This window comes from Pelodiscus sinensis, chromosome 6 (genome assembly GCF_049634645.1).
Source record: "Pelodiscus sinensis isolate JC-2024 chromosome 6, ASM4963464v1, whole genome shotgun sequence".
NCBI classification, from domain to species: Eukaryota; Metazoa; Chordata; order Testudines; family Trionychidae; genus Pelodiscus; species Pelodiscus sinensis.
In genome coordinates this window covers 19,949,966-19,968,387 of record NC_134716.1, presented here as the reverse complement: position 1 = coordinate 19,968,387, position 18,422 = coordinate 19,949,966, and the positions used below count along the sequence as shown (strand labels likewise).

Here is an 18,422-nt window from a genome sequence, read left to right as displayed (position 1 = left end):
GATGTCCAACCACACTGAACCCCAGATCACGTGAGTTCAGTGCAACAGATACCACTGGTGTGCTTAAATACTCTAGGGCAGCAGTTCCCAACCGTTTCCAGATGGGGACCCATTTTGACAATTCAGGAAGATTTGGTGACCCAGGGCAATTCAAAAAATGTGTGAATGGCTCCTTAAGAGCCACCTGGGGAGACACCTGGCGACCCTTTTGAAATGTAATGGTGACCCATATTTGGGTCCCTGCCCATAGGTTGGGAAACCCTGATCTAGGGGCACAGGCAACGAAGCAGTGGTGCTACCTGGCAAGCACTGAAGTGGAGATCATGTCACTTTCAGGCAGATGGCATTGGTACAGACATTCTCTGTACCACCAACTGCAAGATAACCATGGTCAGACTGCTCCAGACAGACAAGATTGCTGGTTCTCTCGGTACTGCAGACCAACAGCCACTGATGGTACCAACTGCTACAGTGTCCCAGGACTTTAGAGTCTCTAAGGATCTCACATTGTTTCCCAATTGGAACCTTGCAAAAGCAAGGGTTCTGTGAAGAGGCAGCACTTCTCCGCCCCCTGTTAAAGAGACAGAGCCGTGGCGGGAATTGCGGCAGGGTTTTTTTGTTGTTGTTCAACGAAATGTGGCGGGGGCGTTTTTTTCAAGGCAGCCCTAGGGGTTCCATGGCCAAATAAAATTGAGAAACACTGCTCTAAAGTACCAAAGTCTCTTCTAATCAGTACCAGGCCCCAGTACTGTACACATCTCAAGCCTAGGAATTGTCACTGGCTCCGAGCCTTGCACCTCCACTCTCCATATCGGCTTTACCATTTTCCAGTGGAGAGTTGGTGTCAGCCGACAGTCAGGGCAGTGAGTGGGGTGTGTGTGTGTGTGTGTGTGTGTGTGTGTGTGTGTGTGTGTGTGTGTGTGTGTGTGTTATACACCCGAGACTTCAACTGCTGAGACCGGGGTCCCTTCGCAGTGGGCAACCTGGAGGAGGTTGATGGGCGCCCCAACAAGTTTACAGGGAGAGCTTATTACACCTCAGATTTTTACTGCTAGGATACACGATCCCTTCGCAGCGGGCAGCCTGGGGAGGCTGAGAGATGCCCCAATGGATCTGTCCCCTGGAAGTGACACGATCCAACGCTCAAGCTCTCCCTATATCTGTCCCTTATGACCGGCTGAAGTTCTTTTAAATTGTGCTTGGTTCTGTTACAGCAACTGAAGGAGTCAGGTTAAAGCTTAAACAGTTACTATTTTATTGTTACAGGGTAAACTTAGCTGTTAAATGCTACTACTGTGTTACAGATAACACAGCCACTACAAAGAACAGGACAGAAATTACACTAATAAGTCACTTACAGGTACCATGAAACCCTTTTGGTTCTCTGAGCTCTTATTAAATGCATGCAAAATAGACACCTAGCAGAGATATATTCTCACCCCTGCGTTCCAGACTTGGCGTGGCCAGCGTCTTTCTCTCAATCCCTTGGGAAGAAGTAGGACGAGGTTTGGCGTCCCACAGACCTCGGGAGACAATCAATACCTGCCAGCAGGTGTAGATGATTGGAGCTCAAATGGGGTGGGCTACTAACACCCTCTTTACACCCCTTTATACCAGGCTTCTTCCTGGTCTCAAGTGGCCAATTAGGAAAAATGGCTTTGAATGCCAAGTTTCCCACGAAGGGTGCAAAGCATAATTTACACCTGGGAAAATGCAGACAATGGGCACCTCTGGTATGTGATGGGCGAAGATTCCTCTCCCGGGACAGTGCAGGTGTGTCAATTACTGGTACTAGCCATCAGGGCAGCGGGAGGCCCCGGGTCATTAGCTAGCCCATTTACTGTCTGGTTTCTGTTTATGGTAGAGTCAGGGACAGGGAGCACACCTGCGTTCCCAGGGCATCAAAGGCTGACTGCCTTTCTCTTGCTCTCTGGGGGGGGGAGGGGAACAAGATGGGGTTCATGTCTGGCTACAGTCGGTTAGTGACCAGGAGAGGGTCCTCTCCCACTACTCTCATTATGCTTCCTCCCACTGTCAATCTGGGCCTCTGTATGGACAAACTTTGTAATATGTCCAACCATGGACTCGACCAACCATGTCCTTTCCATTACCCCAAGGGCCCTATTGAGATCTGTGGGAAGCCTATAGGCCCCATGCTTCCCTGGCATCTAGCATGACCAGCTAAGAGACTGGGAATTCTCCCTCAGCCACTAGCTTTAAAGCCACATGAACCTCCTCAGGAGATCATACAAGCACAGGAGATCAGACTAGAGGAGGAGGTTACACCACTTATAGTATCTCCTCCTCTTCTCCAGATGAATCATTAATGCCCCCTCCACAGTCTATGCGAGATGATTTTAAACTCTTCCAAAACCAGACTAAGAAGGTGGCAGATATCTTACAAATACCTCTTGAAGAAGGAAAAGCCACTCACCATAAGTTTCTGGATATTCTACATACATCATTCTCCTCTAGGCTAGTCCTCCTTATCAATGAGGCACTTTTGGATGGAGCTGAATTTATATGGCAAATTCCAAAATCAGCCATACTTACAGTCAAATGAAGCAATAAAAAATATTATGTCCCTCCTCTGGAAACAGAATTTATTTTTCCCCACTTTCCACCTAATTCCATCGTGATAGGTGAACTGAACTCCCGTGGCCAGCAACATCATTCCAAGTTCACCCTTTATTATAAGGATTGGGAGCACCTTGACTGACTTAAATGAAAGGTCTACTCTTCTGCTACTCTGCAGTTTTGAACCTGCAAACTACCAGGCCTTAACAGCAAATATAACTACATGAACAATACCAAATTTAACTCCTTTATTGGCTATCTCCCAGAATCACAATGGGAAAAATGTTGAGCTCAACTCAGAGCAAATTCAACATGAGTCTAAAGTCTGAAGGTCTAAAGGCACAGTAATATCAGCCTAGAATATCTCGAAGTGGGTCTCAGCATATTATCAACCATAACAGACTTGACTCTCAAGCCCCCTGCTAGGGATACTGCTTAGGAGTCACTTATAGTGACTCTACTAGAAGAAGGAGAAGTAGTAGTAGTTACTCACCTTGTGAAGCAGCAATGGTTCTTCCAGATGTGTAGTGTCCTCCTCCCATCTACTTTGGTGTTCTTGATAGGGACTCTGGTACAGAAGGAACTGAAAGTAATTCACCCATGCAGTGCTAATTAGCCTTGGGATAGAGCATGAGGAGGAGAGAGCACATGTGAGGGCTGATAGAATGCTGCTACCAAAGCTGTCTGATCAGGAACACAGAGACACACACACATATGACAATAGAGCACCCATAGAGACATGTATCTTGAAGAACAATCATAACTGCACAAGATGAGCACTTCATTTTCTGTCAACATGGGGACTTAAGTCACCTTAACAATATCACTCAGGAATGTGGAAGGGGAGTTATGTTGTCCTAATTTTCTCTCATAGACAGGCCAAAGAGAAATAACTCCTCCCCCATAGTATGTAAGGCAGCTGGCAGGTGGCAATACTTTTTAGGAAGCAATCAGCAGCACATCTTTAACTTGAATGCCCTTTTTGTGTCTGAAGACTCAGGCCACGTCTTCACTAAATAGGAGATCGACACTGCTGCAATTGATCTTCCAGAGTTTAATTTAGTGAGTCTAGTTAAGACTCTCTAAATCAAACTCAGAAAATGTCCCCGCCAGTGTCCGGTACTCCTGCTTCTACAAGGAATAAGGGAAGCTAACAGGACTATTTCTCTCATCAGCCTCCTGCTGTGGGGATGATGGGGAAACTCTAAACAAGGTACATCTACTCCAGTTATGTAATTAACATAGGAGGAGTTGTGTATCTTGATTCGATGTTCCCTTTTAGGGTAAACCTGGCCTTAACATCTGTGGCTGAGTGAATATGGGGTGCAATTTAGGTCACAAAGATGTCAATCAAAGACTTTCCATTACAGTTGACATCAAATCAGGTCCTAAATTCAAGTGCACTGACTGTTTCTACATGTTCTACATGGCAGGCCCTTAGATATCAAAACAGTCAAAATTACAATTAGAAATAATGTAGGATGCTAAAAGTGAGGACAGTTTTAAAAATCTGGTGTTGGTCACTATTGACTTAGGCCAAATTAGAAGGGGCAACTTAAAATATATTTTGTTATCTTTTTTGCATTTTAAATTTTTTGTTCCTTCAGTTCTTCCCTAAGTTTCTTCCTTCTGTGTTTCATTCAGGCTCCTGGGTTTCTTTTTAAGCCCCTTATCCATTATCACCTGCAACAGACTACAACACCCTCTATAAATATATAATTATTTCAGAACATTACAGCACTGGAAACTGTTTTTATTTTTAGATCTCAAAGTTGCTATGATGCCTTCCATGGGCTATGCACATCTTATAGCTAAAGGATCAGTAGAATTAGCATTCTGCTTCTCACTTATGCCAGTCAGCCTTTTTGCATGAGGGATACACAGTGAAAAGTAGAGGAATAAAGTCATTGAGGTCCAATTGAAGAATAATAGAGAAAAGGGAAAGTCTTCAGGGCACAGAAGCATAAATACTATTGGCTTGTTAGGGTAAACATCACCATTTGGTGACCAATTGGCTTAACAAAAGAGAAGTTCACAAAGAAAAAAGAATCTTATTTTCATAGGGGAATTTAAAAGGCTCAGAGGCAGTTCCTCAACTGGCTGTAAAGTAATGTAGTTCCATTGACACCAAATTAGTGATACCCAGTTTTCACCAGCTGAGGATCTAACCCTGCAACTTTATTTTTAGGATGCTCTTTCCTTCACATTTATGCAAAGTATTGCACTATGACTTCACGCTGGATACTTGGTTTCAGATGCCTTCTCTCGACCATTCATTTTCTATTATTATTTTCTTTAAATTGTATTCTCTCCTGTACTGGACACAGACACTGTTATTTAGTCCACTACAGCAGGATGGTCTGAAATGCTCTTGCTCCCCCTTGTGGTGAGGCTTTGGAAGAGTGGCTTTGCTCACATTTGCACCTGCATCTTTATATTTCAGATTCTGAAGTGTTTGCCACTCTACTGTGACTTAGGCTTCATTACTCATATCCTTAATGTAAACCTGTGTGAGTCACTCATGTAAGGAGGATACAGAAAAAATGAAGTTTCTGCATATTGAGATGTACATTTCTGCTCAATCTCCCCCATCCAATTTGCTTGGCACAGCTATAACATTTGGTTGCAATACATTTATGTTTAACATGGAAGCTTTAGATTGAAGAAAAAAGAAAGAATGGCCATTCTGTATGGATCAGAGAGCAGTGTTTACAGATGTGCTGGACTCTTTGCGTGTATGAAGTTATCTGGTCTGTAAATAATAGAATAAATCATGCTTGAACAGCAGCATTGAAGACCTGATCTTGAAATCCTTTCTGTTACTTACTCAAGCAAAGCTCACTTTGATATGAATGAGAGTTTTACCAGAGTAATGGTTGGGTAAGGCTCTCAATATTTGGCCCTATCAGCAAAGCAGGGAATTAATATAACACAGAGTTGGCAACACTCTCACTGACAAGTATTGCCATATCTGGTGTCTTCCTGAAAGTCCTAGCTTCCGGGGCCAACTGATTATGGGACATCTCAACTTTTATTAACAAAAAGGGTAAATTCCTAGCTTTCCCAGTTGAAGAAAAAAGTTTGAAAACGTGGCCATGCACCCAAAAGGCTCAGAAAAGACAGAAAAAGAGCCCAAACATTATTTGGCTTAAAATGATGATAATTTTAAAACTATCTCTGATTTATTTATTTCCTGGAGCCGTGGCTCATGATTTTTCAATGATTGAGATTGGCAGTGCTAGGAACATGAAGATGTGATTCATTGTAAGCAGCCCAAAATAGTGAAGCTATTAGACTTGAAAGCAGAAATACTTATTGTAGAATGGATTTTGCCTTAATTGAAGTGTTACTGAAGACAAGTGCCATCTGCTGACAAATCACCTGGTGGGCCATAGGGATGGAAACAGGCAGAGCACCCTGATACTGCAGAAGTGTCTGAGCTGTTCTCTTTCAAGCTGTAGCTGCTTTGCACTGTGTGGTGCTTTTGGCCCCAATGAAACACAGAATCAGTCACTGAGACTTCACGCAGTCCCTAGAGATGTGTTCATTCTTTGTGCCACCTGGATCCTTGTCTTTCTGCTGTGACTGACAACAAAATTACCAGTTGTCATGATGGTGTTCATGATGTGGGCACATTACCACAAGGATTATATGGAGACCACCAATTGCTTCTGCGTAAGCTAACAAACAGCTGTAGAGCTGGGATGGCGTTAAACCAGTGATTTATAGGCTAACGTTGCTATCCTCTAGCCACCCAGGAGTATCCCAGTTATGTGGGATAGACAGGAGTATCCCAGTTACGTGAAAGAGTATACGGATCAGAGGTGGAAACTATCTGAACATTTTTACAAACTGGGCCAGACTTCTTACTGTAGAATTTACATCACCTTCCCAATTGCAGTTGTTGGGAATATCTACTTTTCTGAACAGATAGTCACAGATAAACATTCTACTTATTCCAATTCCTGTTGGGGAAATAGCCCCTAGAAAGAGCCTATATCAAAGGATTAGACCTGTGGTTCGCAAAATGCCATCCATCAACCACTCATCGTCTGCAGAGCACTTGCTGGTGAGCCACCGACAACTGGCTCATCTTACGGTGCTGTCTCCTGCTCCTTGTTCTCAGCATATAAATCTTCTTTAAAGACTGTAAAAATACTTTCAGTGAGTTCCTAAATATTACTTTGCTCTATAAGCAGTTGACACAAGGATGTTATATGATCACGCCTGAGAGGGTGACCTACAAAACTGTTACCATTTTCACCTGTGCTTTTGTACTGTGGGAAGAAGCGTAAGAAGGTCTGGATTTAGAGGAAGAAATTATGGAAATTTGAACCATAGGCATGGAAATCTGAAAAATTCTCTAGCAAGGAGTAGCTCCGTTAGATCAACTGATTATCCTGATGTTTCTCTTTCCTATTTATCTGCACAGGACTGTAAAATGCAGAGCATTCTTTAGTGATGTTACATAGAGACCACTCAATGAAGGTGAAATAATCCTACACAGATGGTGGTACCTCCATCCTGGAGCTGCAAAGGGGAACGTTCTGCTCCAGGGTATACTGCCCTGTGTTAGATAATGGCATGAGAAGGAGCTATAGAAAGGAGTGTCCCTTCTGTCTACTAAATTGGACTGAAAATTTCAGAAAAAGGGGCTTCTTCTCATTGTTTCCAGTGGCGCTGCCTGGTTATAAACAGATCACAAATCCCGCTAGAAAAGCCTCTCTCAGAAAAATTTGGTCATTCTGCTTTGTAGGCCTTAATGGATCCAGGAATCCAGAAGGTATTTATTTTATATTAATATATGTTTTAATGTATCGAAAGAGTTTAAACCCTTTTGAAAGTCAAAACCTTTGACTGAAAGTTTGGTTAAAGGGCTGTTTTTTATTATTATTTTATCCCAACTATCTTGTCTGTCTCTTTCATCTAACTCTTACTCTCTTTAATTCCTTTCCAGGTGTACCTGAAGCAGAAGTAACCTGGCTGAGGAATAGGGTCAAGTTGGTCCCTGCCTATCATTTGCATGATGGTTCATTGCTGATTGCAAATGTAACTCTGTCGGAGCAGGGACTATATTCCTGCAGGGCAGCCAATCTTCGAGGGGAGGTGATTGAAAGCACACAGCTGCTGATTCTTGGTAAGTTCCAGGAATGCAAATTGTCTTTGGAAGGGCTGTTTGTTCATGACGCTTCTCGCAGGTCTCTGAATAATGAAACTTGGATGCCAAACATCTTTCTTTGGAGCTAGTCAGAGGACCTAGCAGAGGAAAGGATGATATAAACAGCCTTGTATTCCAGTAAAAAAGAACTCTTGTGTTAGGAGCCTACCTAAGCAGGAACAAAGCCTTCTTCATTTGTGGAAAAGGCAGAAGATATTGGAGGGTGGGGAAAGGTGTGTGGGTTAGAAGAAAAATAGGTGTAAGCCAAAGAAAAGATCTTTAATACGTCATGTTCACACATTCAGATTTTATGACTGAGAAAAGAACCAATCTCCTCTTTGACCATTCCCCAAAATGGCACCGGTGAAATGAAGGCAATACCTTGTGTAATGCTCCAGCTCCAAGAAACAGAGCCTCTAGTAAAACACTGAGTGACACTGAGCAGTTTCACACATCACTAACAGATGCATAAACCCTGTGCTCTTTTAGAAAACAGTAACTCAGTTCATTGAAGGGTGAAGTTTACTTTGTCTAGGGTTTCATGGTAGCAGGCTGAAAGTCTAGCTGGGTAATTTAGAAAGATATTGTCAGGCCCAAAGCATGGATGGAAGTGTTACCCACGACTGATTTATTGTCCTTGCTGATGGATTTTCCTCCCGAATAACACATCTGTGTCATTTCCTGCTGTCTGACAGATGAAAGATCCAGCAGGACTATGTAAATGCTACTGTACGCTGGGTAATGAAGTGTGCACGTTTTGTAACCCTGTACATATTATTGCAGCAACACCTTTAAAGCAGCCATTACAGAATTCGTTTTTCAGAGCTTAGTATATTGCCTGTATTAAATCACAACTACTCAACCTTACAGGGTGAACCTAGGTTCTGCAAAATCAGCTTCCTCAGGGGCTCCAGGTCTTTGGGCAGATTTGAAAGTGAAAGTTCTTGCAATATTATGGACAGTGGTAAAGTAAAGCCTCTGCTTGATGTTCATGTAAGTCCCTGGTGACTTCCGATCAGTCCTAAAAACTTGATCTAAAAATTATCTTGCTAGATTTAAAAAAACAGCCTGATTTTCATCTTACAGATCATTATTTCCACATGGTTTCAGACTCCTTTCCTGCTCTTGAAAAATGGCTTCTTTTTTAAAGATACAATGTTGCTTTATTTCCCAAGCAGTTCATTCCCATTTGGGAGCAAATCATTTTCACAATCATTTTCACAATGAGTTCACATAGTAATAGCTCAATGTGCAACCCCATGTAACTGAATAGGAGGGCACCACTATTCACTTACACCAATTTTCTGTGTGCAGTGTTGTTGTAGCCATGTTGATACCAGGATATTTGAGAGACAAGCTGGTTGAGGTCATCTATTTCATTGGATCAGGTCTGGACTTGCAGAAGAGCTCTGTGTACCTTGAAAGCTTCTCTCTCACCAACAAGGTTGGTCCAGAAAAAGATGTTACCTCACCCACCTCTTCTCTCTTCTGTACCATCATTTAAATGACAGTGGGTAAAAACAGAGGGAAAATGGGTCATTGTCATAATTGTAATTAAGAATGGGCCAGATCCTAGACCTTAGCGATGGATTCCATGAAAAGTGATGCTTGCATAGACAGTTACTCCTGCACACAAGTCCCATTGACTTCAGTAGTACTCTACGCAAGAGTAGTTGTACTCTCAGTAATAATTCTCTGTTGTTTTGGCCTTTTAGGCATTTGGAGTTTTGCCTGAGTAGTCTTCAGAATTTGGCTCAGTGCTAAAACCATCCTGCACTATGAGCTGATCAAAGTCCTTTCAAGTCAATAAAGAGACTCCCATTAGCTTCAGGAGACATCCAATCAGCCCTTTAGTAGTCTCACTGTGATTGGGAGCTTCTCCATGTGGTAAATTTCTGTGTAGCATACCAGGGTGTAATTCTACAGTGCACCCTGACATTATAACCATAGTATCCTAGGGTTGGAAGAGACTTTGGGAGGTCATTGAGTCCAACAGGAGCAATCCCAGCTAGGTCATCCCAGCCAGGGCTTTATCAAGCCAGGACTTAAAAACCTCTAGGGAAGGAGATTTCACCACCTCCCTAGATAACCCATTCCAGTGCTTCGCCACCCTTCCCGTAAAATAGTCTTTTCCTAATATTCAACCAAGACCTCTCCCACTGCAACTTGAGACCATTGCTCCTCATTCCGGCATCTTTCACTACTGAGAACAGCCTCTCTCCATTCTCTTTGGAACCCCCCTTCAGGTAGTTGAAGGCTGCTATCAAATCCCCCCTTACTCTTCTCTCCTGCAGTCTAAATAAACCAGAATCCCTCAGTCTGTCCTCGTTAGTCATGTACTCCAGCCCCCTAATCATTTTGTTGCCCTCCACTGGACTCTCTCCAATGTGTCCACATCCTTTCTGTATTGGGGGGCCCAGAATTGGATGCAATACTCCAGCTCTGGTTTCACCAGTGCCAAATAAAAGGGAATAATCACTTCCCTTAATCTGTCGGCAGTGCTCCTACTAATGCACCCCAATATGTCATTAGCCTTCTTGGCTAGAAGAGCACACCTTTGACTTACATTTTATGTGAAGAGAGCACTTAAATTCCTGAAGTGTGACTTGATATATTTTAAGCAGTAATGTGTTATGACTAGATACTGTGTTAGCTGTGCTGTGTGAATTTACCATCTGTTCTAAGCTACTATGTCTGTTAGTGAACTACATGTGCTGCAGTGCCTAGCTAATCACTAAAAGGATTGTGTGACAGCCTTCATGCAAAATTTCTTAGCATTTGTAGGCTTGTGCCTGACCCTGAATATTATTTTAACCTCTTTGCTGCCTCCTCACATAACTAGACATCAGACCAAACACACTTTTAATGCTGTCCATTGTTATCTAGTATATCCCCTTGGACATGCTGATGTTCGAGTACTGCAAATAATGTGACAGTAGGTTTAAAACTTCCTCGGTATCTTATCAGCTGTGGTCTACTTTGTCATCTCAGTCTCTCCATCTGTTTCCAGAACCCCCACGAACACTGCTTCAATTAGAAGACTTAACAGCAATGCTTTTAACCCCGGGGCCGGATATTCCCTCAGTGCTGACCTCTCCCTCAGGAACAAGAATGGTACTAAATCCTGAAAGTTCTGTCCTCATCGGTAAGTTGACCTCTGAATTTTATTTGATAAAAGTGTTAGGAATGGGCTGAACATGCAAAATTTGGATCCAGATCAGGGACATGGGTGTCAGCCCAGTATAAATTGAGGCCATTTGAAAATTCTTGCTCTGGACACAGGGACTCAAATTCATATTTTAAATACTGCCAAATTGCAAGGTTTAGGCCCCCAAAGCCTCATACAGGATCAAGGCTCGTTTGTGCTGGATGCTTTGCATACATGAAGTAAGGACCCTTCAAGTGGTTAAGGGGTACTCTAAATTGTGCTTCTGTCTCTTTTCTATTCCACCTAAGTACTAATCTCTGTCTTAAAATCATCCATTTCTGTTGTTCTTTTTATGTCTTAGCTAGACTAAGTTCTAGGATTTCTCCCAGAACTTAGTCTATCTCTTTAGATTTACTTTTCTCTTGCAAGCTGTTTGTTTCATTGTAGTGTTTGTTTTAATCTTCTTTGTACCACATCTACAGTGCCCAAAGTGTGCTCAAAGCTTTACAATCAAATAATTCTGAATGGAATGATGTTCTTCTTCCATTATTTCATTTTTTCCAACCTTTTATTTAGTTTCTGTTTTCCCTGTCTTTTCTCTGCAATTCCAACCCCTACTGTATACTGCAGTGTTTTCAGGCCTTTGAACTCAGTCTGTTTACAAAAAGATTCTCATTCTTTTGTTAAATGTCAGGATCTGTGATTTCTAAAGCTTCAGAAGGTTAGCCGAGTTAGTCTGTAACAGGGAAAAACTTAAACACCAAATAGTCTAGTAACACCTTAAAGGCTAACACAACATGTAAATGGTATCATGAGCTTTCGTGGGCAAAACCCACTTCTTCAGATAACCAGAATATAATAAGTCCAGATCCAAGAATAAATAAGAAAAGGGGGGGGGGGAGGAAAAAGGGGAGTGAGGAAGAAAAAGAGAGACAGTGAGTAGATAGTTCAAATAGTTACAAGAGGCTGTTAGAACCATTAGCACCTCCATTGTTTGGTTGGTTGGTTAAGTCATTAAAAGGTGGAATATAGGGTGCGAGCCATCCTGTATCCTGGTTCAGACCATTAGCATAAGAATTAAACTTGTGACTGAAGTTAAATTCCGATCCTTCTCTGTGTATTTGGCTTGTGGAATTGGTCTGAAACAAAATGGCAACTTGGAGATCCATTAATGAGTGTCCAGGAAGATTAAAGTGTTCTCCAACAGGTTTTTGTGTGTTGCCTTTTCGGATATCTGATTTGTGTCCATTAATTCTTTCCCATAGAGACTGTCCAGTTTGGCCAATATACATTGCAGTGGGGCATTGCTGCCATCGGATGGCATAGATCACATTAGTGGATGTGCAGTTAAATGAGCCTTTGATTTGGTGGCTGATGTCACTGGGTCCAGTGTTCTTCCACCACGGAGAACAGCCTCTCTCCATCCTCTTTGGATTTCCTCTCCCTTCCAGGAGTTGAAAACTGCTACCAGATCATCCACTCATTCTTCTCTTCTGTAAATTAAAGAAGCCCGGTTCCCTCAGCCTCTCCTCATAAGTCATGTGCCCCAGTGCCCTAATCATTTTCATTGCTCTCTGCTGGATGCTCTCTAGTTTATCCAAATCTTTCTGTAGTAGGGGATGTAGATAAGCATGGGTAATGCTGACAACCAGAACCAAACCTGGAACCTCTGGAGCTTAGTGCTACAGCTTGAGCTACAAAGCCAACTAGCTCTCAGCTTTCATTCTCTCACTCTGTAAGTCGTCTAAATACCACTACATGAGACAGTGAAATGTATCCAGTAGGTGGGTGAGTTGCACATGTTAAAAGAGAAGTTGTTACTGTTAACTCTCACATACTGGGATTTTATAACCACATTTATACTTACATGGCACTTTCCTAAGTCACTATCAAAGTGCAGAATTGTTTTTCTAGTTTAAAAGAGCATATTAATAAAAATATACTTTAAATAGAATTTAAAACTTCTCATACAAATTAAAATAATGTTAATAACTAAGGGCCTTACACCAGATACATGTGCTACCAAACATAGAACTTGCTTCAATGCACCTTTACTTCACTGTAATGTGGCTTAGGAGCCTACAGTTATGTCAACTCTTAAACATTTAAACTGCTACAACAATACAGCTGTAATTGCAGTAACTGTAGTGCTTCCGTGTAGACACTATAGTGACCAGAGGTGTTCTCCTGTTGCTGCAGTTAATCCACATCCCTGAGAGTTCTTCCATCAATCTAGCACTGTCTACACTGGAAGTTAGTTGGCTTAACTACATCACTCCAGGTATGGATTTTTCACTCCCATGAGCAACATAGCTGCGTCAACTTTACAATAGACCTGGCCTTACTACTGTGACTGGAAGGATTCAGCTGTCTCTGTATTTAATCTACCTCCTCAAGTGGCAGTAGGTGAGCTGACAGAAGGATTTTGCTGTTGACCTAACATTCTCTATGCCAATGGTTGGTCCATTTAACTATGGCACGCAGGGCATGGCTACACTAGGAAATTATTTCAAAATAACATATTTCAAAATAAAAACTCCCAAAATAACAATTTTGAAATAAGCTTCTTCCCCAAGGAAAGCAGGAGTTTTTATTTTGAAATAACCAGCCCCTTATTTCAAAATAACAGGCTTGGTCGTGTGGATGCTCTGCTTATTTCGAAATAAATGGAGTTATTTTGAAATAACTCACTAGTGTAGACCAGGGCTCAGGGATGTGAACTTTTCTACACTGGGAATTTACAAGGGCATATCTCTGTGTCTCAGGGATGTGAAAAATCCCTGCTAACTTAACCTTCAACAGCACTTGACTGATGGAGGAATTCTTCCAACAACGTGGCTACCACCTTTTGGGGAAGTGGATGAGAGAACCTTCCAATCAGCATAGCTAGTACAACAGCTATGCTGCTGAAGTACAACAGCTGCAGTGTTACAGCTATGCTGCTATAAGCATTTAAGTGTATTAAATAAAAAAAGCATGACTTTTGAAAATAACCCCATGGAACCATTTCTATGGATGTTGGGTTTTGTAAATATATGTTAGGAAAAAACCTATAATGTGAGCCAAATTTGACCAGTTTGGCAAAATACTGAAACTAAGGCTATGTCTAGACTTCAGGCTTCTTTCGGAAGAAGCTTTTCTAGAAGAGATCTTCTGAAAAAACTTCTTCCGAAAGAGAGCGTCTACACACAAAAGCTCATTGAAAAAGTGTTTTGCTTTTTCGACAGATAGCATCCACACTGAATGGATGCTATTTCACATGTAAGCTGTGATTACTATGGATGGAGTAGCCAGCAGAGCACCTGTGCTTTTTCCTCTTTTCTCTTCTTTCAAAAAAAAACTCCCTCATCCCCATCCACACACGCCTTTTTCTAAAAGAGCTCTTTCAGAAAAAGGCTTCTTCCTTGTAGAAGGAGGTTTACCAATGTCAGAGGAAACCTCTCTGTTCTTTCCATTTTTTTTTCAAAAGAACGCAATTGTGTGGACATAAGGGAAGTTTTTTCGGAAAAAGCCATTTGTCTGAAAAAACTCTGCTGGATAGATATACCTTAACCGAACTATTATTAGGTGCCATCTTAAAGTGTTTACTGTAGCTTGCCTTTTCTTCAGGCTGCTACATAGCACTGCTAGAGAGCTGCTGAGATGGGATTTTTAAGAGTCACCAGACTCCAAAAACAAATAAATTTTTTTTCTTGTTTTTAACCTTATTTTCTCATTACGTTATGCAGGCAACAAAACTTGAATGTGTGGCTTATAATGATCCAGGATGTGACTCTTATACTCCTAGGGTATGTCTACACTGCAGCGTTATTTTGGAATGAATGATGTTATTCCGAAATAGCATAGAGCTTGTCTACACTGCCAGCCTTTATTTCGAAATCATGTCGAGCTGGAGGACTCCTGTAACTCTCATTTCAGAAGGAGTAAGAGAAGTCAAAGGAAGAGTGTTCTTCCTTCAACTTCCTGCTCTGTAGACAGCGCCAAAAGCCGAATTAAGCTGTAACCCCCAAGGAGATTGCTTGGATTCCCGGGGTTTTGTCTGCTGGCAGCTCAGGGAGAGGCACTCTGAGTTTGCCTTGGCTCCCCCTCCCTACCAGGGCCAGAGTCTGCCCGGCAACCCACAGGGAGTGAGATGCCCCTCCCAGGGGGAAGGAGAGACCATTGTTGAGGGGAGTCTGGAGCCAGCCAGGAAAAGGGGAGGACTGAGTGTGTGGGAGCTAGTAAGCCCCAGGCCTGCATGCAGGGTTCCCCCTGAGAGCTAGCCTCTAGGGACCTGAAGGCAGGATCCCTCAGCTGGGTTTATGTCTCCACTGTTGATTCCCAGTTGTGGAGTTTGCTGGGAGGCTTCCCCAGCCAGGCGGAGTTGGCTCTCCAGCTCCCTGGGTGAGAGAGTCACTGCATGGTCAGCTGGGCTCTAGCAGCAAGTTCAGGGCTGCTGCCTGCGGTGTGGGTCTGAATGCTGGGCTGGGAGGCTATAGTTTTGAATTTTGGTGCAGTTGTGTGGTCTGCATCTTGAGCCCTGCACCCCTTCGCGGTGAGGGGAAATTCTGGGACCGAAGCAGCCTGGTTCCTGCTTGAAGAGGACCCCTGTGAGAAGAGAGCAGCCCCTTTGCAGAGACTGAGTCATCTCTCAACCTGAGGCTCATTCATGGAGTGTGTGAGTGCACCAATTTTTAGTTAGTAAGTCAGGGAATTTGTTTGGGGATTTTATTACCTGCAGCATATTAAACTGTGGAGGGATTTACCATCTTCTCCCATTTGTGAGTCCTTTGGGCTGTACTGGACCTAGTCAGCCCCACTGCTAAACCACCGCAGAGAAGGATTGTGTGGTCAACAGTCATCAAGGGCCCCAACAAAGTACGCGTACCAACGGGACACTAACCTCACAGTTGCTGGGCACCGGTGACCCTAAAAATAGTGTTACCCTATTCTGTTATAATTGTCTCCTGTTTAATATCATTGTGTTTATTATAGTGTATGTGTTTGTGTTATTTTCTGGGAGTCTCCAACTATCTTACAAATACGTGGGGATTATCCTGGGCTAGAATTTTCCTCCCAAGCTGCCCTGGTGACCCTGCTAGGAAGGAGTGAGGGGGGTGGAGGCACCGCCAAGTACATCAATCAGAAAGAATAAAATTGAGTAGGTGGCGGGATCCAGAAGAACCCAGACCTATCCATCCGAACCTGAAAGGAGATTGGCTTTAAAAGAAGGTAACCAGGTGGAGAGGGGGCGCTACAAAGCTATTACAACGTAAGCTATGCTATTGATGTAGCTCAAGTTGCATAGTTTAATTTGACTTTAGCCACACTGTGTACACGTACCCTCACTGGTGAGAGCAGTTACTCACACAAGTAGTTCTATGGAAGTCACTGTTGGGAATCACTACAGTCTTCCCCTCCTTTGACTCATAGGCAAAATGTAATCATAAGAGTAACCCATGGGACAGTTCTGAGCTCCAGTCAAATTGCACAGTGCAGCTTGGGTCATGGTCTGTAGAGGGGGCTTAAAGGGCATCTTTGCACCCCTCTTACTTCTGCAGCTGTGTGCCTGGCAGTTCCTCTGCATGTTTCTTAAGTCTCCTTTTCTCCTGGTTTTAATAATAAGGGCTGTAGTAGATTTGGTGGGAAACACCCTCTTGCTTTCCCATATATATGAAAATACAAAGAACAGTCTCCCTCAAGCTGCAGAATGGCGTCGTCTTGATAAGATGCCTATTTTTGATTCTCAAACAGGCTGGTGCTTGCAAAGGTTCTCCCCGCTAAAAAAGAAATAAATCAATTCTGTTGTTTTGTCTTCTGGGACAATAGGCAGAGACATTTTCTACTGTTACTTTAAGGCACTTCAGTCCTTATCCATATTTCTAGAAGTGGGAGCTTTCTCTAAAACCTCTGCTTTAGAGCTAAGTCTTTGTCTTCCCACATGAGATAACTCAGAAGCAGTCTTGCTGGAATGTCATTGAATCATAGGGATGGAAGAGACCTCAGGAGGTCAACAAGTCCAACCCCCTGTCCAAAGCAGGACCAACCTTAACTAAACCATCCCAGCCAGGGCTTTGTCAAGCCAGAACTTAAAAAACCTCTAGGGATGGAGATTCCACCATTCCAGTGCTTCACCACCCCCCTAGTAAAATAATATTTCCTAATATCCAACTTAGACCTCCCCCACTGTAATTGGAAACCATTGTTCCTCTGTCTGTCATCTGTCACCACTGAGAAGTAGCCTCTCTCCATCCTCTTTGGAACGCCCTTCAGGTAGTAGAAGGCTACTATCAAATCCCTCACTCTTCTCTTCTGTAGACTAAATAAGCCCAAATCCCTCAATTTCTCCTCATACACCATATGCTCCAGACGCCTAATCATCCTTGTTGCCCTCTGTTGGACACTCTCCAATGTGTCCACATCTTTTCTGTAATGGGGGCCCAGAATTGGATGTAATACTCCAGATGTGGCCTCACCAGTGCTGAATAAAGGGAAATAATCTCTTCTCTTGATCTGCTGGCAATGCTCCTCCTAATGCACCCCCGTATGCCATTAGCCTTCTTGGCTACAAGGGCACACTGTTGACTCATATCCAGCTTCTCATCCACTGTGATCCCCAGGTCTTTTTCTGCTGAACTGCTACTTAGCCAGTCGGTCCCCAGCCTGTAACAATGCTTGGGATTCTTCTGTCCCAGGTGCAGGACTCTGCACTTGTCCTTGTTGAGCCTCATCAGATTTCTTTTGGTCTAATTCTCCAATTTGTCTCGGTCACTTTTGACCCTATCCCTATCCTCCAACATATCTACCTCATCCCTAGCTTAGTATCATCCACCAACTTACTAAGGGTGCAATTCATCCCCTCGTTCAAGTCATTGATAAAGATATTGAACAAAACAAGCCCCAAAACCAACCCTTGGGGCACTCTCATATTTAGTGTTCTGTGCTGTTTTTTAGCTCTAAATTACCCCTAAATGTCTTCTAAGAGCCCAGGAAGCAATCGAAATGTTGGTACTGATGCTAGGCAATATTGACCTCCCATAGCTTGGCAACTTCTCTGGTTCGGCACCAATCAGGTCCTGAGAGTGCCAGACTATACAGATTCATCCTGTATACATAAGATATATTCTGTGAGTTAGGGATTTTGCTTTCAAACATGCTGAAATCTGAAGATACAGGCAGTCCCCGGGTTACGTACAAGATCGGGACTGTAGGTTTGTTCTTAAGTTGAATCTGTATGTAAGTCGGAACTGGCGTCCAGATTCAGCCGCTGCTGAAACTGACCGCCAGTTCTGACTTACATACAGAATCAACTTAAGAACCCCAAGTCCCCAAGTCAGCTGCTGCTGAAACTGATCAGCGGCTGATTCCAGGAAGCCCGGGGCAGAGCAACTCTGCCTCGGGCTTCCTGTAGTCAGCGCTGGTCAGTTTCAGCAGAAGCTGACTTGGGGACGCCTGGGGCAGAGCAGCTGGGGTGCTGCTGGGTTGCTCCCATAGCGGCCGCTCCTCGGCGCTACCGGACCAACCCAGCAGTACCCCAGCTGCTCTGCCCCAGGCGTCCTG

The 18,422-nt window shown here is 43.2% G+C and overlaps 1 protein-coding gene across 10 annotated transcripts in view; it reads left to right on the top strand.

Annotated features, from left to right (window-relative positions):
• Window positions 1-18,422, top strand: part of ADAMTSL1 (ADAMTS like 1) — a 707,788-nt gene that overhangs the window by 651,959 nt on the left and 37,407 nt on the right. For all 10 annotated transcript variants that reach the window (XR_012904618.1, XM_075931513.1, XM_075931510.1 and 7 more), the window contains 2 exons: window positions 7,535-7,714; window positions 10,746-10,880. Coding sequence is in view for 9 of the 10 variants with exons in the window: in XM_075931513.1 (XP_075787628.1) it covers window positions 7,535-7,714; window positions 10,746-10,880 (315 nt within the window). In the remaining variant the exon portion in view is untranslated. The remainder of the gene's footprint in view (window positions 1-7,534; window positions 7,715-10,745; window positions 10,881-18,422) is intronic.